Source organism: Anser anser (assembly GCF_964211835.1).
Source record: "Anser anser genome assembly, chromosome: 4".
Taxonomy (NCBI): domain Eukaryota; kingdom Metazoa; phylum Chordata; class Aves; order Anseriformes; family Anatidae; genus Anser; species Anser anser.
This window is the reverse complement of record NC_139724.1, coordinates 14,711,530-14,732,533: the sequence shown is the minus strand read 5'-3', so window position 1 is coordinate 14,732,533 and position 21,004 is coordinate 14,711,530. Positions and strand designations below refer to the sequence as shown.

The window sequence follows — 21,004 nt, the reverse complement described above, 5'->3', positions numbered from 1 at the left end:
ACACAGCAAACTTGTGAAAACTCTCTCTTTGGTTACTTTTGATTGGCTGTCATAGCTCACCTAACTTATCTCTACTGAGTGTGCTCATTACAAAGGAACAGTGGTGGAGGGGAGGACACCAAATCCCACATCAGCATACATTAGCATTTTGATGGGCGTGATTTTTAATATGTTAATGACCCTTATTGAGCAAAAGGTAACTATAGTTGGAAAACCAGTCTGGAGCTGGTTTTCTCCTTCTTTTTAACCTTTTATCCCTTATCTTCCTTGCTTCTGCTAGCTCAAGGCTACCTGTCTCTTTCCTTCAGCTAAAAGACTACACAAGCTGCAGGCCTCCCAATTTTCTTCAAGGTTTTCTTGTTTTTTCCCAGCTTTGGGACTACATTTGGACATGGATGGGGGGATCGGAGCACTGGTGCTTTGGCCCTGACCCTCCCCATCCCACCAGTGCTGAGAGGTTTGCAGGCAGCGCTGCCTGGCCCCAGCTCCCACCAATGCCACCCTGGGAAGGACCCAGTCCACAGCCGCTGTGCTCTCTGGATTTTTATTCTGTGGGTGCTCAGGCCTCTGCAAGCTCGGGGACGTCTTCTGTGTGCCCCGAGAGATCTTCTGCATGCTCTGGGATGTCTTCAGCATGCTTTGGGCTGCCTTCTTTGTGCTCCGGGCTGGCTTCTGTAGCGTGGGGAAGAAGAGGCAGTGTCAAGATACGGCCCCTGGCCGTGCCCTCCTGGGCACCGTAGGGAAGGCGGCTGGGGCAGCGCTTGGCGGCCCCTGGGCCGCCCCGGTGGGAGCGGAGCAGAGAGCTCCGTCCCGGCTCTCACCAAGGACGTGGAGAGTGGCATCTGTGGACCGCTACTCCAGTGGTGGCTTCTGCTGGCGCTTCAGTGTCTTCAGCAGCTCGGGAGCATGTGTCTCCTGGGGGAGAGCAGGGAGGTGTGAATTCAGCTTGGGCCGGAGAGGCCTCGCTGCCGAGCCCTCAGACTCCCGGGGAGCATGCGGCGGGACGGACGGACGCGTCACGCCATGCTCCCCGCTCGGTGCCGGGCCCCGTGGCCCCAGCGTCGCCCCGGGACAGGGCTCACTCACCAGGTAAGAGCAGACCTCGCTCTGCAGCTGTGCTCCACTGCGCCCGATGGCATTCTTGACGACTACCTGCAGCCCCTTTGGCTCGACGAAAGGAGCGCAGACATAGAGGGCTGTCCTGCAAACCTGGAAAAGAGCATTGTGCTCGGTCGTTCCTTCTCCCTTGCCAGGGAGGCAGCTCCTCAGGGAGCCTTTCTGTGGGTTGGCAAATAAGCTCAGGGGGTTCTTACGCTGGATACTGCACAGCTGGGGTCCTGGAGGTGCAGGAAGAGGCTTCCCAATATCTGCTCCACTTCTCCGCTGAAGAACGTGGTGAGATTGTCCTTGGCGCCAGCAGCCAGGGCCGTGTAGAGACTGAAGGCCGCAAAACGAAGGTCCTCTTGCTCCTGCAACCCAGAAAGCCATCTGTGAGCTGGGTCACGAATGCATCGTCTCCCAGCCTCTCTGCAACAACGAAGCATCAGGGACTGACAACTGAGGGCGAGCGAGCACAGCGCTGTTGGCAGTGGCGCTTTGGAAACCAGCTCCAGAACGAGGTCACCTCATCCCGGCCCCTTCCCTGCCATGTGGAAGGTCCCTTCCTCGTCCCACCCCTAAGAAATGGCACCTGAGTGCCGGGGCGCTCGGTGCGTCCCACCCGCAGGAGAGAGAGAGAGAGGGGCCACGGCAGCTGGCTGCCTGGAGGAGCACCTCCACGCAGCACGGGCAGGCCCCTGCCCACCCCACGCCCCTCGGACAAGTGGGAGAAAAGTAGGTTCACTCACGGCATCAAGGAACTTCCTGGTGGAGCGGGCGATGCGTCTGAAGGCCCCGCCCAAGCCCTTCGCCGTCTGCTTTGCAAGTATTTCTGCCAGGGCCAACATGCTCTCCGCAGCCACCTCTGGATGGTCCACGTTCCTCATTTCACGCTCCAGTGCTGCCACGATGATCCTCTTGTGCTTTTGAACCTGCAACGCCAAAGATGCGCACAAGCTGCTCGCGGCTCCTGCCTGCAATGCCCACCCTTTCTCCCCACGTCTGTTCGGCAAGGGGGTGCGGCTGCGGCACAACCCCGTGACGAACGGCACTCGCACGGTTCCCCGCTGCCACCGTGCTGAGCTTGGAGAGCAGCCTGGCCGTTGGGAAGCCCCCATCTGCCCGTGCTGCTCTGCCCCAGGCTCCCGAACTGCCCCGCGGCTCTGCTTGGCTCTCACTCAGCCTCTGCCCGGCTCTCTGCTGGGGGGCTGCAGCCAGAGCAGAGGAAAGTGCGCCTCACCTTCTTGGGCAAGCCACTGACAGCACTGCCCAGGCCTCTCGCTGCCATGTGCTGCACAGCACAGCTCGGATGCTGCAGCTTCTCCAGGAAGAGCCGTACCAGGGGCTTCAGGAGATCCTTCCCCTCAGCTGGCGGGTCCTTCATCAGCTACAAGACAGCCAAAGGTCTGTTAGTGCTGGCATGGGACCTCGGCTGGTCTCTTCCATAAAGAGACACCCCAAGCAGCAGTTTCTTCCGAAAAGCCCTCTGAGCCCGCCCCGCCCCACGCGCCGCCTCACCTCAGCGAAGAAAGCCAGCGCCGTGACCTGCAGGTTTGGCAAGGGGGAGTGCAGCCACGGCAGGAAGGTCTGTATGAGCGCACGCGAGACGAGCCGGGCACGGAGCAGCACACTGCACACAGAGCACAAGCAGGTGACGTGGTCAGGTGGGAAGGCCACGGGCCACGGCCCGAAACGTCCCCTGCTGCGACGCAGGCGCTGCCCTGCCTCCCAGGAGAGCTCCCCAGGCACACGGGAAGGGTCCTGCGGCTGCTTCCTGGGGCACAGCCACCCGCTGGGCTCTCACCTGGTCAGCAGCTGCACGCTGTTGCAGTGCCACTGAGGCAAGTCCAAGGATGGCCACACTCCGTGCCTGCAGAGCACCTGCTGCCACCTCTCGTCCAGGCATCTTCTCAGCACTTGCTCCAGAGCATCACAGTAGAGTCTGGCGAAAGAAAACCCACAGAAATCTCACATCGTGGCACCAGAGGGGAAGTTTTGTCTTGGCTCTGCCGAAACGCCCCGGTCCCAGCGCCCCGGGCTGCCCCACGCCTGGGGTCTCCCCTGTCCCGAGAGCTGCCAGCCCTGCGCAGAGTTTGACGCCCGGTCTCTCCTGGATCGGTCCAGGGAGAGGAAGGACACGCTGTAATCGGGGATGCAGAGGAGACAGGCCGAGAGCAGCCGTCGGTCCCGTCCCGTCTGGGAACAGATCCTTCTCCAGCAGAGGACAGAAGTCAAACGAGCCCCGGCGACCCGTTTCCACACCTGGGAGACAGGGCAGGCTTGGGAAACAGGGCAGCCCTTTGGCTCCCTCAGCACCACGAACAAACGTGCCTGGCTGGGGAACTGAAGCCCCCCGTTCCCCGCCCCTGCTGCTCCTTACCCGCACAACAGCTCCTCTTGTCCCGTGTCCTTGAAGAGGAGGAGTCCTCTTGGAGGACTCAGAGGGGGAAACAGCAACTCTACCCCCAGTTCGTTGCTGACCCACTGCAGGAGGACTGGAAGGAGGTGAGGAAGCAGGTCCCGGACTGCCTCCGCGGTCAGCAGAGCAGACACTACCTCAGAGATCGCACAGAGGAGCTGCAGGGAAATGTGACCCACAAGAACCTGTTAAACACCGCCTTTCCCACCAGCCCGCTGGTGCCCCTGTCCCCCTGGGGGACTCTTCCTGCCGGCAGGTCTCACACCTGGGACAGCCTCGGATGACCCCCAACTCCCTCACCCTGATGAGCTAAGTTAGAAAGCAGGTGGGAAGCTGCAGAAATGCTTCTGCCGACGAACATACCTTGAGACGATGCGGCTCTTGATCAGCATCGTTGCACAAAGGTCTGGTTTTAGGTGCCTTGTCCAGCCTCTCTGCTAAGTGCCTCAGGACCTGAGGCCCGAGGTCGCTGCTGCCCAGGCTCCTCCAGAGCTGCACCATGTCTCTGCAAGCAACCAGACGTTCACCCGTGAGCCCCGTCCTCTGGCAGCCCTGGTGCCCTCCCCAGAGGCCAAACGCTCTCCTCGCCAGCAGCGGGCATATGATGCCTGCTTCCCCAGAGGCACGAGCGCACGATCTCGCAGAGCCCAGGCTTCTGGGGGAGGAATGGGACCTGCTGCTTCCCTGGATCTGCCTTCCGCAGGCAAGCCTGGGGTTGCTGTTTGGCCACAGCGGGGCAAGGGGGGAGCGCACATACCTCTCTGAGGGCAGTTCTGTCTGGAGGAGGCTGTCCACCACAGGCTGGGGGTGGAAGCCGGCCAGGAGACGGGCTGCCTGGAAGAGCAGGTCCCTGAGGGTGCCCTGCTGCATGGTGTACATGGCCTTCCACAGGATGTTCGCGACTTCAGGCACCTGCAAGGCAAGGGGCGAGATGGCACACCTCAGCGTATCCTTTGCCTGTGCAGGACCCCAGCACGGTCACTCGGCGCCTGAGCAACGCCTGCCGCCTTGGCACGCTGACAAGCCCTCGTCCCTGAGCCCTGCCTCACGGCTGGGGGCGCGTGTGCTCTCGGCGCTGACGCACACCAACGTGCACACGCGCACACCCCGCTCCGTCGCTGCGTGTGCCTGGGGCCGGCGGTGGCAGCAGCTGAGCGATTTGAGCACACCGAAGGCCTGGGCACGTTTTATGCCCAACAGCCTGGATAATCGCCGGCGCACGGCTGCAGCGATGGGAGATCGCAACCCAGCAGGCTCCGACACCTTGCAGGCAGTGGGGAGGAACGGGAAGGTTGGTGTGTCCCAGCGGTAACTGCCTCGCCCGGGGCAAGGACCTGCGCCGACGGGAGACTTGAGAGTGCAGTGCCTGAGTCCTCGTCAGAGGACCGCACAGAGCAGAACGTGTCAGGCAGCAGCGGTCCCCTCAGCTCCGCGCTCGGGCTGCATTTCTTCAGCCCACACGAGGTGCAGCACAACAGCCAACAGAGAGAAGTCAAGGCCGAGGGGAACAAGGGTCTCCCTTACCTCTGGACGTATTTCCTTTCCGCACGCTTCCAGGAATCCGATCATCCAGTCGCCAGCTGCCTGTGCACGCTCCTCGTTAGCGCATTCGAAGGTCTTCATGATGGCGTCCATGAAGCTCCTGGCCTGTCCCTGGGGGAAGTACTGGCAAACCCCCTGGAGAGACAGGAGAGACACTGTCACAGCTCTGCTCCGGCTCTTTAGAACAGAAAGGAAACTCCAGGGGCCTCTGAGCTCAGCAGCTCGCTGGTCACTGAGAGGGCACTCAGGGCACACTCCTCTGTGCATACGCTGCTTTTTTGTACTTCCTGCAGCGGAGGGGTTTAGAACCATCTCCTCTCGTCTTGTTTCCCTGCGTGCGAAACGCACCTCCTGACAAATGCACTGGGGCCCCCACCTCACTCTCTGGAGCCAGTTACCTTCGCTATTTTGGCAGGCTCCTCACACAGAGACCCGTCCTCCGTGCTCTTCAGCCTCTCACACAGCTCCTTGCAGTCAGGCACTTGGAGCACCGCTCTCCTGGTCTTCGTCATGCCACATGCTGTGAGAGAAGGGAGTCCTGGTTAGGGGAACTGAATCTCTGGCGCCAGACGTGGATAGAGGAGGCTGGGGAGCAAAGGCCAGGGCCCTCCCAACCCTCCCGTGGCAGGATGCCACCAGCCCGGCTCCGTGGCTGACACATCCCGGGCCGCACAGAGCCCTCCTTCCCCTGGAGCTGTTTTGGGGCTGTGGGGTCCCAGCAGCCGCAGGCCTCTGCTCCCAGCTGCTGCGTCCCCAGGTCCTGCACCGGGCACCAGCGTCTCCGGGAGGGAGCAAACCTCCCCGCAAATTCCTCAGCGCAGACGCTGCTCACTGAGGAGGGGGCAGGAGCTCGCTTCCAACCGATTTCTTAGTGGGAACGGTGATTGTGCAGGGCCACAGAGCGCCCCGTCCACTCCCCTCATTCGTCGCGACAGTGTTTCTTGACTGGCTGGGAAGGGACGTAAACAAAAGCCCTCGCTGGGCAAGGAAGGAAGAGAAGATGGGGCTGATGGGGGCCAGGAAGAACCCGCTTTCCTCACCTTGGATCCGGAGGAGGCAGCTGAGGCAGGCCCCTGCCCTCTGCCGGGACGTGGCCTGGGAGTCGCTCAGCAGAGGCCCCAGCACGCCGACCAAGGAGCCGAACTGCGAGCAGGTGCGTTCCCTCTGCGGGGGCGAGAGGCAGGAGGAAGCTCGCAGGCAGCCCAGTGCCTGCTCGCCTCCCCAGGCCATGGCCAGGCGTCGGGGCCGTGGCCAGCAGGGAGAGGGGACGGGGCACGCGGGGCTCCCTACTCACCGAACACTTGAAGAGCTCTTCGTAAGTGCCCAGCAGCTGGGCGCAGACCTGCAGGGCCCTCTCTCGCTCCCATGCTTTCGTTGACGTGAGGTGGCGCAGCAAGATCTGGGGTGGAGCACATGCGTCTCGTGACGGGTGTCCTTCTCTCCCCAGCACCCCTCTCTGCCTCCCTCCTCTTCTGGCCCCTTCCCGCAGGGCCTGCCCTGCGGCTCCGCGTGGCCCCAGCCCCGCCGAGCACCGGCACTGCCACCCCCCTGCCCCGCTCGCTCCACGCACCCCTGCCCTCACCCAGGAGCCGTTTCCCCACCGGCATCTCCCTGTGCCAGCCTGGCACTTGGGAGCCTGGCTCTTGGCTTTGCCTCCCGCAGCGCCCGTTCCTTTGCCTGCCCTGGCACTGCGGCAGGGAACGGATCCTCCTCTGGGCATCCCCTAAGGCCCCAACTCTGCCCCACTGCCTCATGGATACTCACGGAGACCACGTCCGCGAAGGCGCTGGAGGTCCCTTCTGCTTTGAGAAGGGCTGACACAAGCTGGCCCAGAGCTTCCTCACACGATGCCTGTAGAGACTGAAAACGGGAAAGGAGGAGTGAGGCTGAGCACCGCGGCAGCTGCCAGGGCACAGGGAGCGCTGAGGTGTGCAGGGAAGGGCTGGCAGGTACCTGCAGCTCTGTCTCCTCAGGAGGGCACGACAGGACTCTCCAGCAGCACACAGCCACCTGGGAGCACCTGTTCTCCCAGTCCATGCAAGGCTTCAGCGTGCTGGATGGAGAAAAGAAGGAGAGAACAGTGAGGGGGTTTACCAGCAATCTCCAGAGTGGCCCAAACGCCGACTGGGTTTGAGCCCCAGACCCGGCCCCCCCAGCCCGTGCTGGTGAGCTCCAGCTCCGGCAGTTCCTGGCAGCTCCCTGGCAGCGGCCAAGCACTCACCCCCAGGGGCAAGGAGACCCCCCCCAGGTGCCCGTTCCTTGCCCTTCCCGTCCCCTGGAGAGCCAGGGCCTTTCTGCCGGCACAGCGCTCATGGCTCGCTGACCATGACAGCCCAGCCCCGTCTCTGTGGATGCGGCCCCCCAGCCCCAACAGCCCCCCGGCCTTCGGAAGTCACCCAGGACGGGGCACGCCGTCCCGGCCCAGAGCCGCACAGCTCCCTGCCCCGTACTCGAGACCACTGGGGCTGCACCAGCCGGCTGGGCTGGGACGCACAGCGAGCCCCCACAGCCTGGGGCACAGACCTCACCTCAGCTGCTCCAGGAGCTGAAGCATCTTGAGATGCACTTGGGACACAGGGGTGTCGCAGGCATCCTCCTCCATCAAGTCCTGCAAGTCCCAGAGAGACGCACTCAGGGCGGGCAGTGGCACGGAGAGCCTGCCCACCCGCCCCAGGAGCCGGCTCTGCTGACAGGCCTGCACCCGCACCAGCCCCTTCATCCCCACGGCCACCACAGAGCCACCGTGCTCCCCAGCCACCGAGTGCCAGCTCCCCAGGGCCCAGAAGCTGGGGACAAGGCTTCGGGAGCTCAGGAGCTGGTGGGTGGCCGGGGGAGACCATCGCACCTCCCCTGCGGGCAGCCCCGGCTCCAGGCACTCACCAGCAGGATCTCTAGCACCTCCGGCTTCTTGCAGAGCCTGAAGCTGTGCTTGGTGTCCGCAGCCTGGATGGCACAGGTGACCTCCTTGATGCTGTTCAGCAGGGCGAGCTTGTGCTGCAGTTCCTGAGACCCGAGAGAGAAAAACACCAGTTGAACTGCTTGAAGAGCTGGGAGAGGAACACGGGCGAGGGGTTCTTAGGGGCTGGGGTTGGACCTGGACATTCAGGACAAACCACTCAGGGGACGTTCAGAAAGAGACCGTCCACCTCGGCACGTGGGGGCCCCCAGCCCTCCCTGCCCCTCTGTGCCCCACGCTCCTACCTTTCTGCAGGCATGGAAGAGCTCCAGGATGTTGGCCAGGATGTCTTCCTCCACGCAGGCCAGCAGTTCTGACTTGGGCGCGTGCAGTGCAACCTTGCCATAGGTAAGCATGGCTGCAGCCCAAGCGGCCTGAGCTCTCTGGTGTCCCTTCTGCGCCTGTGTTGAGTAAGATGCCCCGAGATGTCAGTCCGCTGGCCCTGCTGTGCCCCAGGACTCGACGAATTTGTGGGGCTGGGGAGCGGGGCTGTAAGGGGCTGTGTGGCTCAGCTGTGCAGGGCCGTGGAAAACCATCCGAAGGAGTTTGTCCCATTCCTGCCCTGAGGTGAGCAGCCTGTGCCCGGCAGGGGCGTACTGGCCATGAAAGGCTTGCCCATGGCCCCCAGGTGAGGGGCAGAGCCAGCAAGAGCTCACAGGGCTCCGGCTCCTGGCCCTCAGCTTTCTGGAGGGGGCAGTGCGTCTTAGGTAGCTCTTACGGGAGGGGTAAATGCAATGTGGCTGCCACGACTCGGCCGCCACTGTTCAGGAAGTGAGAACAGGGCAAGAGAAGGCCGAACACTAAAACCCTGCACCCATTACCTTTCGACGTCTGTCGAATGCGATGAGCCACTGGGTGAACTCACGCATTGCATCCAGGGCCAGGTAGAAGTGGCGCTCGGCAGCATAGGAGACCACTGAAGCTATTCCCTGCAGTGATGGAGAAATGGGAGTGAGCTCTGGCACACGCTGGCCAGTCCTGGCCAGCTACGACGGCAAGGCAGGACATTGCCCGAGGGAAACAGCAGCTACAAGGAAATGAAAAAGGTCCGGAGCAGGGCTGGGACGAGGGGACACCGGGCAGAGCAGGGGCAGGAGAGGAAACCTCACCTGTCTGTCACATGGGCTGGTGGCATCTGTTTCTTTTAAGTATTTCAGCAGCTGCCCTTGGACGTGGGTGAGCTGCCGACAAGAGGCCAGCACCGTGCCGAGAGCCTGGTACAGGAAGTTCTGAAAGAGAAGAGACCGAGACCGAGACGTGGTAACGGCGCGGCTTGTCAGGACAGGGCCTGGCCGCGACAGGCCCCAACAGCCCAGGGAGCAGCCGCGGCGCCCGGCTGTAGCCGACCCTGGGCAGCACGGAGGGAAGCATCTTTGGGGCGAGGGCAGGGGGAGCGGTGACGACAGCCCGCACGGGGAACGCGCTCCTTCAGCCCCAGCCCCGGAGCTGGGTGCCCCGGGGCTGTGCTGCCAGGAGGGTGCAGGCAGCGCGCAAACCTTGTCCTCGGCGCTGCTGGAGGGGTTGCTCAGCTGCTGGCTCAGCTCCCGGCTCAGGCACACGACCCATGGCTGGTCCACCAGCATCTCCTCCACCGACTCCGTCAGGAACTGGGGGGGAACACGACAGGAGGCAAATGTTGTCTCGCCCTTTGCCCGGGCCTTTCACGTTCACGTGCCCCAGGAGCTGTCGGGGCACAACTGCCCACAGCCTCACCCCCAGGGATGCTGTACCTTAAGCAGATAGCACTGCCACTCTTCAGAGTCCAGGAAGCCCTCTGTTTTTTCTGGAAAGCAAGAGGAAGCAAAATGCCTCGCTGTCACTTAAGCCAGCACCGGAGAAGAAAGAGTTCAGTGCTCTCCTTCCCTGGGAGCCAAAAACCCCAGAAGTCCCGGGCTTGAAAGGGCCTAAAATTGCCTGCACCAAAGCTCTTGCCAGGCTGCAGACCCGGGCTGGATCCCAGGGACATTGGCCAGAGCCACCGACTCAAGCCGGGGAAGGAAAGACTGACTGGGGCCGATCGCCGCTGCCCGACTGTGATCCCCGCACTACTCGAGCACCGTGCCCCAGCGTGCACAGCCGCACACATTTTCTCCTGACAGACCCAACACTTGCAGCCCATTTAGGGCCTCCTCCCAGGCTACTGCGCTGCCCAGCGTGGGACCGAGCTGCCCAGAACGGCTGCTGCAGACCTGCCCCAGGCACTCGGCCTTCCAGAGCCAGGGGCGCTGGTCCCACCCCTGTCCCAAGCACCGTCCCAGCAGGGGCAGGGGGACACTGCCCAGACCTGCCCTCCACGGGGACATCGATGGCCCCGTCCACCCCTGGGACGAGCTGATCCCAGCAGATCGCTGCCCCCAGCCTCCACGCTGGCTGCCTGGAAGGGGGACGGCAGCGGTTCCCCTACGCCATGCTGGGAGGCTGTTTTCCTGCCCCCTCCAGCTCTCCTGAGCCCGGCCCTCCACACTGGCACCTTACCTTCAAGGTACTGCAGCATGCGGGGGATGCGGATGGGCCACAGTCCCCTCAGGGAGCTGTGGATCCTGCTCTGCAGGGCCTGCAGCAGCTGTAGGGCAGCAACCGCGCATTCTCTGCACTGATCACAAGCCGCCACCACCTAGACGAGGACAGAGAGAGACGGGGTCACTCCTTCCACCAGGGACGCGGCTTCTCCCACGAGGGAGCTCGACTCTGCCTCGGCGCCTCCCCCCACGTGCTTCCAGCCCCAGGGAGGGAGCGGGATCCCCAGCTCGTGGGCTTGGGCACGCTGGGACGCGCTGCCTCCTCCTCGGGGCTGCCAGCAAAAGCATCCCTGCCCCAGCATCTCCCCCTGCCCCTGGCCAGAAAAGCTCTTGCCCCGGGGCCCCGCTACTCACCAACAGCCGAACCAGTAGGGCCTGTGGCGTGGGCTTCTTGGCTGCAAGGAGGAAAAAAGGCAGGGTGAGCCCCTGAGCACCTCTGCACCCAGCCCCTCGCACCTTCGACGCCCCGACGCGGGGCTGAGAGTACCCATACAGCTGCAGAGCTGGCCTGGGGGCTGCCAGGGTGCAGGGAGGCATGCACCAGGCAGGCCCCTGGCCGAGCCCGGCACAGGTTGCTGGGGCACCTTCTGGTCCCACCTTGCTCCTGGACGTCAGCAGGCTTCTCGGTGTCCTCTTGCCCTTCCGTTTGCTTCTGCCTCTCGATCAGGGCTTGGAGACAACGCAACAGCGGGACCAGCATGCCGCAGTACTGGGCCGGCACCACGTACTGCAGGAGCCGTGGCCACAAGAGCTGCAGAGGAGGAGGAGGAAGTTTGGCACATCAGCATTCCCATCTCGGCTCAGAGGTGAAAAGGATGGCTTGCGCATCCCTTGGAGCCCATTAGGGTCGAGCTCCGGGGGGGCAGGCGAGGGCTGGCAAAAACACCCTGAAGGTGAAAAGTGGCTGCAGCAGCAGGGAGCAGGACCACTTACTTCGGTCATCCCTTCCACAGAGAGATCCAGAGACTCCAGGATACCTATGCACTGGGCCTGAAGGTCTCTTTCCTCTTGGACGTCTTCTACCGCCTGCAAGACAGCGTTGGGAAACCCCCCATTACTCTCAGCTCCCACCTCAGGAGGCTCTGTGGAGGATGAGGACAGCCAGGCCCCACTCAGGGGCCACGTCCCAGCCCCAAGGAAGTGCTGGGCAGCTTGGGAGCAGCGAGCGCTGCACAGGGCTGTCGGGCACACGAGGTTCTGCGGGGCCCAGGCGATGCTGCGAGTGCCACTGAGGGAGCTCTCGGCACAGCCTGGGCACGGGACCGAGCCGCGGGTGTCCCGCTCTGTCCTTACCAGTCTGTCCGAGGCCCGCCTGAACTCGACAAAGATGTGCGCCACCACATCCCATGCCAAGCAGCTCGGGATGCTGACGCTGAGCAGATCCTTGATGAAACCCAGGAGCGCTCTCCTCAACTGCCAAGGAGACAGGGTGGTTACGGTCTGCCCCGCCAGCAGCCAAAGGGAAGCCACCTTTGCCTGGGGGCAGCCCTCGCAGCCCGTGGAGAGGCAACGAGTGCACAGGAGAAGCCTTCGCTGCCAGGGGTCGGGGCTAGGCTTTGTACAGCACAACAACCTGCCCGCTCTGGGGGCTTTCTCTGCCCCACTGGTCTCGCTGTTCCTTCCTAAATGAGCTCACCTGGGTGCCGGACTCAGTGAACAAGGGCTGCACGGCCTCTACAATTAGGGGCAGCTTCTCTCTCACTGCAGGTTCTGCAAGAGACACAGAGAGGTATGCGTTCAGGCAGGGCTCAGATGGCAGAAGGGATCCCTCGAAGCTCCCAGGCTTTTCACAGACAAGCGGGACAGCACAGCAGGGCTGGGCTCTGACTGCAGGGGAAGCACTGGCGTCCCAGAAGGACTTTGTTTCTGCCGCTACTACTGCGTTACAGGGCCTGAAAGCTCTGACAGCAGATAGCTTCAGCCCCCTGACTGCCCCAGCCCTGGCTGGCGGCCCTGGCCTGTGGTACTGACCATCAGAGCGGGCCACAGCTCCCAGCAGAGTCAGCGCTGTCCCGCGGGAGCCCTGGTTCTCGCTGCTCAGCTGGGACAGCAGGAACGTGACCGTCTCCTCCGGGTAGATTCGAGCTGCGGGCCAGAAACCACATTTTGCATGAATAGTCAGCAAAACCCCATGGCTGAGGTTCACAAGGAAGTTGGGAGAACACGACAGGCATCGTCCCATTCCCTCCCTTACCTTGAAGCACAATGCACTGCCTCAGTTCTTCTTTATGGCCTGCACTGTGCTGCCTGGTCTCGTCCCCAAGCTGTGGGAGAAAGGTCCATTTTAGAGAAAGATCGCAGGCAGAGCAGCGATCAGAGGCTGCCTTTTGGGTCCCGGCACTCCAGAGTCCTCCTGCCAGGTGGCTGAGAGGGAAGTGCTGAAGGAACTGAGCTGCCCCTCGGGCCTGCACAAAACAGCCAGGATCAGGGTGCTCACAGCCTCGAGGCACCTCCAGGAAGGTCCTGGTGGAAGGACGCCCTGCCCTGCCCTGCCCCTCTGTGGCAATCCGGCCTGCAGGACCTGGGCCAGCAGCACAGGCACGGGCTCCCTTTACCTCGTGGTGCACAGCAGCAGCGATGGCACGGAGCTTGTCCTTGGGGGCGACAGCGTGAAGTTCCTCCAAGGTCTTCAGGAAATAATGGAGGCTCTACAAGAGAAGGGAGAGGACGAGTGGGTTAAAGCCACTGAAGCCACGTGGGAAGGAAGAAACCCAGCACGCCTGTGGCATGGGGAACCCCTAACCCCAGCTCCCAGGGAGAACCCCAGAGCTCCTGCCCAGGGCTTCCTGCTCACCTGGGTTGTTCTCTTCCTGCCCGAGCAGCCCAGGAAGCCTCACAGCTCCCCTGCTGCCCCCCTGCCTTCTCGGAGGGCTCCCCGACACCTCGTGGCACTCACACGCACACCACAGCCGCACCAGACCCCGCGCAACGCCTCACCTCTGTCACCCGGGAAGTATCTTGGACCTCCTGGTACTGCTGCAGGAGCCAGACGACCTGCTTCCACACCCGGTCCTGGTGCTGCGCATCATGGAGGACGACAGCCATCATAGCAGTCACTGCTCCGAAGATGGCCTGCTTGTCCTGCAGAGGGAAGAGACGAGATGCTCTGAGGGCTGTCTAGCACTCGGCGTCCCCCAGCACATGCCTGCCTTTGCACAGAGAGGGCTTTCCCTTTCCCTTCTGCCCCACAGAAGGGCTCTCTCCAGAGGACAGCAAGCATTCCCCTGCCAAAGGGCCCTGGGGCCCAAGCACTTGCCAGCTGGGAGCCCCCAGCCCCGGGCACGGCGTCAGCCCGCCCGCTCCCTCCCCTCACCCCTCTGCTCCCACCCAGGGGGCACGGGCAGCCCCAGCCAGGCACAGCCCCGCTGCTGCCCCAGCAGCGCTCACCTCCTCCTTCTTATGGCGGCCCAGCCAGTTTACCACAGCGTGGCAGAACAGGGAGTACACCTGCTCGCAGAGCTGCTTCTCCCCGATGCGAGGGAAGGGGCACTGCTCCCAGGCGTTGAAGTAAGCGTTGATCGCCCTCGACCACTGCTCCAGCACTGCACCAGAAGGAAGGAGCTCGTCAAAGTCTGCAACAGGCAGCGTGCCTGGCTCCCTCACCCACGCCTGCGTGGAGCAGTCCCTGGCTCACCAGGCGTCGGCTTGGGACTGCCAAGTGCTGCGCTCCCGGCATCTGAACTAAAATACGGTGCCCCTTCTCCCCTTCTGCACACCGCACCTCCTCCTCCTCCTCCTCCTCCTCTTCCTCGCAGGCCTCTTCCCCTCCAGCACTTACCATTGCAGCCCCCGCCCTGCCCTTCCCAAAGTTTGCCCCCCAGCGCAGGACCACGCCGCGATCCGAGCGAGGCACCGAGGGCCTGCCCGGCCCCTTCCCCTCTACTCACCACTGCAGATGGTGCGCAGGATCCGGCTGCTCTCCACTTGTCTCAGCATGGCGTGCAGAGCAAGGAGCGTCATTTCGACGAAGGGGATGCACCGCAGGGCTGCAGAGAGAGGACAGGCAGAGGGACAGAGGGAGCCACGGTCAGCCAGAGCCAGAGCAGCACCGCGGGCAGGAGGGCTGGGGCTGCCGGGCTGGGGGACGTGTCAGAGGGACAGGGGAGGTCGCTGCGGGTTCAGTCCCCAGCAGCTTCCACCCTTGCAGCACTGGCATTGGGGTGGTGGGGCGGAAATCCCAGCTCCAGGCGAGGAGGTGCCACAACCCCACAGCCCTCCGGCCCAAAACAGCGTTCAGGGAGGGGCAGGGTCCCTGCTCCTGGCCGTCATGGACCATAACCCAGAGCACGAGGCCAAAGGGGCCATACCATAGCTGCTGGCCAGTTTGCTCAAGGTGGTGAGCACAAACTCCTGGCATGCTCCTCCCCTCATGGTCTTCAGGTGGCCCTGGAGCTCGGACATCACAAATCCAAAGTGGGAACGAGCCAGAGCCACCAGGACGTCACCAGCAGCTGCTGTCACATTGTTCATTGCACCCTGAAAAAGAGCCACAGGTGAAATGCTGCCCAGGAGAAAGGCTGAGGCACCAGGTCAGGCCCTGCTGGCCAGTGAGGACCACGGGGCTTCAGCTCATCGTTTTGCTGTCAGAGCCACTGGCGAGACGACCGCGTCTCCCCCACAGAACACCCCCGGGACAGCTGTGCCCGAGCTGGGACGCGTCCCCAGAGCCTCTGCGTTAAGCAGGAGTCGCGCGAGGCAGGAACTGGGGGACTGCACGGCCCAACTCCGGCCCTGGGAGGTGGCGCACACGTCGCCTGGCGTGGAGGAGCTCACCACGCTCTGCACAGTCTGGAGCAGGGCTGGATACGGCCTTTCCCCTAGCGGGATGCGCTCCCTGGGAGAGGGAGCAGCCACAGGGGCACTGGGGAAGTCCCCAGGCCTGAATCCCAGTGAACCATCTGTGCGCCACTCCATGTCACACCCACAGCTGGGGAGAGGCAGGCTGCTCCGTTCGCCCTTCTAGAGAACAAGCTCACCTGGGCTGCCTTCATGTCTCCAGACACCTCTGCGAGCACTCGGTTCACAACGCCGCTCTGCAGACGGGTATCATCTCCTTGCAAGACATGCTGGAGGCGGCGGTAAGTCTCCGCTCGGTCACCCTAGGGAGAGACCACGACACCACTTGCTTTGCCCTTATTCCCGGGCAGCTGCGAGCTGCTGCCCCTCACTCTAGAGTGAGAGCCCACAAGCAGCACCACCGCGTCCTGTCCCAGCTTGTGTCCAGCTACACAAAGGAGCCGAGGGAGCAGCAGCCCTGGGAACCGACCAAGCACCAGGCACCAGCCTGGGACCATGGTACAGGGCCAGGACAAGGATGGATGCTTGGGCAGCTCCAGGCTGAGCTGCTGCGGGAAAGGAGGCAGCGCAGCAGCGTCAGCCCAGCGTGACCGCAGGATCAGCCTTTGGGGACCGGGCACCAGCAGCAGGACAGAGGGGCCATCAGGCAAGACCCCTCGGTGGCACCCAGGGTGGAGGGGAGCCCTCAACCCCCCACGGCACAGCGGGATGTCCGCAGCTCACCTCTCTGTCTTGCAGCTTCTTTAACAAGGAATTCACGACGGTGGCAGAGATGGCAACAGTCTCAGACCCTGTCTCTCTGCCACCGTCCTCATGACGTGTAGGTCCAGTCCTGACCCCTACACAAGCAAAGGAAGCTGGAAGGAAACAACCAAACAGTTTGCGTCAGCTTGGCTGGCTGTGGGGATTCGCACCAGGTTGGGGCAGGCATCCTCCCAGCCTGGAGAGGAATCCTCCCCAGCACCAACAGCACAGGCTGGGGTCCCCATCTCTGGTCGTGCTGGGAACTCATAGGGATGCAGCCCCCGGCCTCCCCCTGCCCCTCACCAAAAAATCTTCTCAGCCTCCCCATCACAGCAGGATCACCCCAGAATCTCTCTCCAGGTCCTCCTCCTGTGGCCGCCGAGAAGCAATGGGCCACCTGCGCTCACCGCAGCAGCTATGAGGCACCCAGCCATTGTGACCTCCCTGAGGGCTGCCATGGATACGGGGACACATCACAGGGCAGGGCCGGAGGTGGCAGCACCCCCATGGCCCAAACCCACAGCATATCCCCACTCTCCATCGCTCCAGTTCGCTCCGGTCCTTGCGTGGTTTTCAGCAACGGCCTTCCGTGCGCTTCTCTGCCCAGCCCCGGTCCCATCTGGTTCCACTCTCCAGGGGCCCCAGGTCCCTGGAGAAGGGAGAGGACGAGTGGGTTAAAGCCACTGAAGCCACGTGGGAAGGAAGAAACCCAGCACACCTGTGGCATGGGGAACCCCTAACCCCAGCTCCCAGGGAGAACCCCAAAGCTCCTGCCCAGGGCTTCCTGCTCACCTGGGTTGTTCTCTTCATGCCCGAGCAGCCCAGGAAGCCTCACAGCTCCCCTGCTGCCCCCCTGCCTTCTCGGAGGGCTCCCTGACACCTCGTGGCACTCACACGCACACCACAGCCGCACCAGACCCCGCGCAACGCCTCACCTCTGTCACCCGGGATGACACCAGGCACACGACCCATGGCTGGTCCACCAGCATCTCCTCCACCGACTCCGTCAGGAACTGGGGGGGAACACGACAGGAGGCAAATGTTGTCTCGCCCTTTGCCCGGGCCTTTCACGTTCACGTGCCCCAGGAGCTGTCGGGGCACAACTGCCCACAGCCTCACCCCCAGGGATGCTGTACCTTAAGCAGATAGCACTGCCACTCTTCAGAGTCCAGGGAGCCCTCTGTTTTTTCTGGAAAGCAAGAGGAAGCAAAATGCCTCGCTGTCACTTAAGCCAGCACCGGAGAAGAGTTCAGTGCTCTCCTTCCCTGGGAGCCAAAAACCCCAGAAGTCCCGGGCTTGAAAGGGCCTAAAATTGCCTGCACCAAAGCTCTTGCCAGGCTGCAGACCCGGGCTGGATCCCAGGGACATTGGCCAGAGCCACCGACTCAAGCCGGGGAAGGAAAGACTGATTGGGGCCGATCGCCGCTGCCCGACTGTGATCCCCGCACTACTCGAGCACCGTGCCCCAGCGTGCACAGCCGCACACATTTTCTCCTGACAGACCCAACACTTGCAGCCCATTTAGGGCCTCCTCCCAGGCTACTGCGCTGCCCAGCGTGGGACCGAGCTGCCCAGAACGGCTGCTGCAGACCTGCCCCAGGCACTCGGCCTTCCAGAGCCAGGGGCGCTGGTCCCACCCCTGTCCCAAGCACCGTCCCAGCAGGGGCAGGGGGACACTGCCCAGACCTGCCCTCCGCGGGGCACATCGATGGCCCCCTGCAGTACAAGCACAAAAAAGCAATTTCTGCTGTTGGAGACTCCATGGGCTTGGTTTGCAGATGTGTCTGAGGGAAAAAAAATATATATATATATATATATATATATATATATATAAGAAAAGGAGGCAATTGGCATCTCCTGGACTTGCTTCACTAGATTACCAGGGGTGGTGGGAGGTGCACCACTAGACCTTCTGTTCACAAACAGAGAAGGACTGGTGGGAGATGTGGTGGTTGGGAGCTGTCTTGGGCAGAGTGACCACGAAACGGTAGAGTTCTCTATCCTTGGCGATGTCAGGAGTGGGATCAGTAAAACTGCTATCTTGGACTGTCGGAGGGCAGACTTTGAGCTGTTCAGGACACTGGTTGGCAGAGTCCCTTGGGAGGCAGTCCTGAAGGGCAGAGGAGTCCAGGAAGGCTGGGCACTCTTCAAGAAGGAAATCTTAAAGGCTCAGGAGCAGACCGTCCCCACGTGCCCAAAGACGAGCCAGCATGGAAGAAGACCGGCCTAGCTGAACAGAGAGCTCAGGAAGAAAAAGAGGGTTTATGGCCTTTGGAAAAGAGGGTGGGCCACTCAGGAGGATGATAAGGCTGTTGCGAGGCTGTGCATGGGCAAAATTAGAAAGGCCAAAGCTCATCTGGATCTCAATCTGGCTACTGTTTTTATAAATACATGAACACAAAAAGGAGGACTAAGGAGAATCTCCATCCTCTACTGGATGCGGGGGGAAACCTAGTGACAAGAGACGAGGAGAAGGCTGAGGTGCTTAATGCCTTCTTTGCCTCAGTCTTTAGCGGCAAGGCCAGTTGTTCTCTTGGGTACCCAGCCCCCTGAGCCGGTGGAAGGGGATGGGGAGCAGAATGTGGCCCTCATAATCCACGAGGAAATGGTTGGCGACCTGCTACAGCACTTAGATGTATGGAAGTCAACGGGGCCAGAGAGGATCCACCCGAGGGTGCTGAGAGAACTAAGTGGTGGAAGTTCTGACCAAGCTGCTTTCCATCACTTATCAGCAGTCCTGGCTATCAGGGGAGGTCCCAGTCGACTGGCGGCTAGCAAATGTGATACCTATTTAGAAGAGGGGCCGGAGGGTGGACCTGGGAAACTATAGGCCTGTCAGTCTGACTTCGGTGCCAGGGAAGCTCATGGAGCAGATTATCTTGAGTGTTATCACGCGGCACTTGCAGGGCAACGAGGCGATCAGGCCCAGTCAGCATGGGTTTATGAAAGGCAGGTCCTGCTTGACGAACCTGATCTCCTTCTATGAAGAAGTGACGCGCTTAGTGGACGAGGGAAAGGCTGTGGAAGTGGTCTACCTTGACTTCAGTAAGGCTTTTGACACCATTTCCCACAGTATTCTCCTCAAGAAACTGGCTGCTCATGGCTTGGACTGGCGTACGCTTTGTTGGGTTAAAAACTGGCTGGATTGCTGGACCCAAAGAGTCGTGCTGAATGCAGTTAAATCCAGTTGGACGCCAGTCACTAGTGGAGTCCCCCAGGGCTGAGTACTAGGGCCAGTTCCCTTCAATATCTTTATCAATGATCTGGATGAGGGGATTGAGTGCACCCTCAGTAAGTTTGCAGGCGACACCAAGTTGGGTGCATGTGTTGATCTGCTCGAGGGTAGGAAGGCTCTGCAGGAGGATCTGAATAGGCTGAACCGATGGGCTGAGGCCAACCGTATGAAGTTCAACAAGGCCAAGTGCTGGGTCCTGCATTTGGGGCACAACAACCCCAAGCAGTGCTACAGGCTGGGAGATGAGAGCCTGGAACTGCCTGGCAGGGAAGGACCTGGCAGTATTGGTTGATAGTTGGTTGGATATAAGCCAGCAGTGTGCTCAGGTGGCCAAGAAGGCCAACAGCATCCTGGCTTGTATCAGAAACGGCGCGGCCAGCAGGACTAGGGAAGTGATTGTCCCCCTGTACTCGGCTTGGTGAGGCCACACCTGGAGTGCTGTGTTCAGGTTTGGGCCCCTCACTACAAGACGGACATCGAGGTGCTCGAGCGTGTCCAGAGAAGGGCAATGAAGCTGGTGAGGGGTGTGGAGAACAAGTCTTACGAGGAGCGGCTGAGGGAGCCGGAGTTGTTTAGCCTGGAGAAGAGGAGGCTCAAGGGCGACCTTATCGCTCTCTACAGATACCTTAAAGGAGGCTGTAGCGAGGTGGGGATTGCTCTGTTCTCCAAAAGGCCCAGTGACAGGACGAGGGGGAATGGGCTAAAGTTGCGCCAGGGGTGGTTTGGGTTGGATAGTAGGAAAAACTTCTTTACTGAAAGGGTTGGTAGGCATTGGAATGGGCTGCCCAGGGAAGTGGTTGAGTCACCATCCCTGGAGGTCTTTAAAAGACGTTTAGATGTGGAGCTTAGTGATATGGTTTAGTGGAGGACTGGTTCGTGTTAGGTCAGAGGTTGGACTAGGTGATCTTGGAGGTCTCTTCCAACCTAGATGATTCTGTGACTGTGTGATTAAATTTTGCTTGCTTTGACAAGCCAACGGAACTAACTGCTGAGCCACCTGTGCTATCTATCACTGGGCTGGCAGCACTCAGACCACGGGGAACCTCAACTTTGGGTGTCAGACTCGTTTCTTCTGGTGAAGAATGGCAAAGCTGAGGCAGAAACGGCCATCTAACAGCCCTAACGACCACATAACGACTGTAACGGCCACCTAACAGCCATGGAACGGTCTCCTCAGCAAGGGCGCTGAGGGGCTGCCTCACGCCCGCCAGGCGGCGCTGTGGTAACGGCAGCCGCGCGGCGAGGCCCGGCCCCTGTGCCCGGTTCCCGGCCCCAATTCCCGGCCCCTGTTCCCGGTTCCCGGCCCCTGTTCCCGGTTCCCGGCCCCAATTCCCGGCCCCTGTTCCCGGTTCCCGGCCCCAATTCCCGGCCCCTGTTCCCGGTTCCCGGCCCCTGTTCCCGGTTCCCGGCCCCCTCCAGTCGCGTTGGAGCCAGCCCGGGCGTAGGCAGGGCTGTAAATGCGTCTCTGTCACGACGGTCGGTCTTCATCTTCGTGCTGTGCTCACGTTGTGTGAACGCTGACCGGCTGTGTTGTGCGTGTAATTACCTGTCTGCAGGTAATTACAGCTGGTGCTTGTCCCAAAAGCCTGGGCAACTCGATCGCTGTTCTAACTGAAATGTTAATGCCAGACGCCCTATAGTTGTGCACTGTATACATACTAACTAATACAGTCTGGCCTGGCTGAGGGCTTGGC

At 61.7% G+C, this 21,004-nt stretch overlaps 3 protein-coding genes across 4 annotated transcripts; all 3 read right to left on the bottom strand.

The window, feature by feature from the left end:
• Nucleotides 1-530: 530 nt before the first annotated feature.
• LOC310898517 (maestro heat-like repeat-containing protein family member 2B) lies at nt 531-6,816 on the bottom strand. The gene is made up of 16 exons (XM_083833730.1): nt 6,354-6,816; nt 6,100-6,223; nt 5,892-6,008; nt 5,458-5,579; nt 5,042-5,194; nt 4,275-4,429; nt 3,881-4,022; nt 3,479-3,675; nt 2,903-3,040; nt 2,617-2,728; nt 2,339-2,485; nt 1,848-2,030; nt 1,314-1,469; nt 1,087-1,209; nt 822-915; nt 531-672 (listed from the first exon to the last, which is right to left on the bottom strand). Exons 1-15 carry the CDS (start codon nt 6,777-6,779, stop codon nt 853-855), a joined length of 2,358 nt encoding a protein of 785 aa, XP_083689856.1. The 5' UTR covers nt 6,780-6,816; the 3' UTR covers nt 531-672; nt 822-852.
• On the bottom strand, nt 6,783-8,907 carry LOC310899445 (maestro heat-like repeat-containing protein family member 2B; the record flags this gene model as incomplete). Its single annotated transcript, XM_083835797.1, has 6 exons — nt 8,837-8,907; nt 8,261-8,416; nt 7,940-8,062; nt 7,588-7,667; nt 6,879-7,112; nt 6,783-6,804 (listed from the first exon to the last, which is right to left on the bottom strand). The coding sequence occupies exons 1-6, from the start codon at nt 8,882-8,884 to the stop codon at nt 6,783-6,785; spliced, it is 663 nt and encodes a 220-aa protein (XP_083691923.1). The 5' UTR covers nt 8,885-8,907.
• A 15-nt stretch (nt 8,908-8,922) lies between these two features.
• On the bottom strand, nt 8,923-20,842 carry LOC310898516 (maestro heat-like repeat-containing protein family member 2B). 2 transcript variants are annotated; one of them, XM_083833729.1, is made up of 19 exons: nt 16,055-20,840; nt 15,511-15,633; nt 14,842-15,010; nt 14,422-14,520; nt 13,922-14,076; nt 13,472-13,615; nt 13,090-13,182; nt 12,729-12,798; nt 12,506-12,619; nt 12,171-12,244; nt 11,828-11,947; nt 11,468-11,560; nt 11,132-11,285; nt 10,889-10,929; nt 10,491-10,629; nt 9,746-9,798; nt 9,512-9,622; nt 9,125-9,244; nt 8,923-9,042 (listed from the first exon to the last, which is right to left on the bottom strand). In XM_083833729.1, exons 2-19 carry the CDS (start codon nt 15,523-15,525, stop codon nt 8,938-8,940), a joined length of 1,869 nt encoding a protein of 622 aa, XP_083689855.1. In that variant the 5' UTR covers nt 15,526-15,633; nt 16,055-20,840; the 3' UTR covers nt 8,923-8,937. The 2 variants fall into 2 exon arrangements, with proteins under 2 accessions (XP_083689855.1, XP_083689854.1); XM_083833728.1 differs by having other exon boundaries at nt 11,468-11,947; nt 16,055-20,842.
• Between the last annotated feature and the right edge of the window lie 162 nt (nt 20,843-21,004).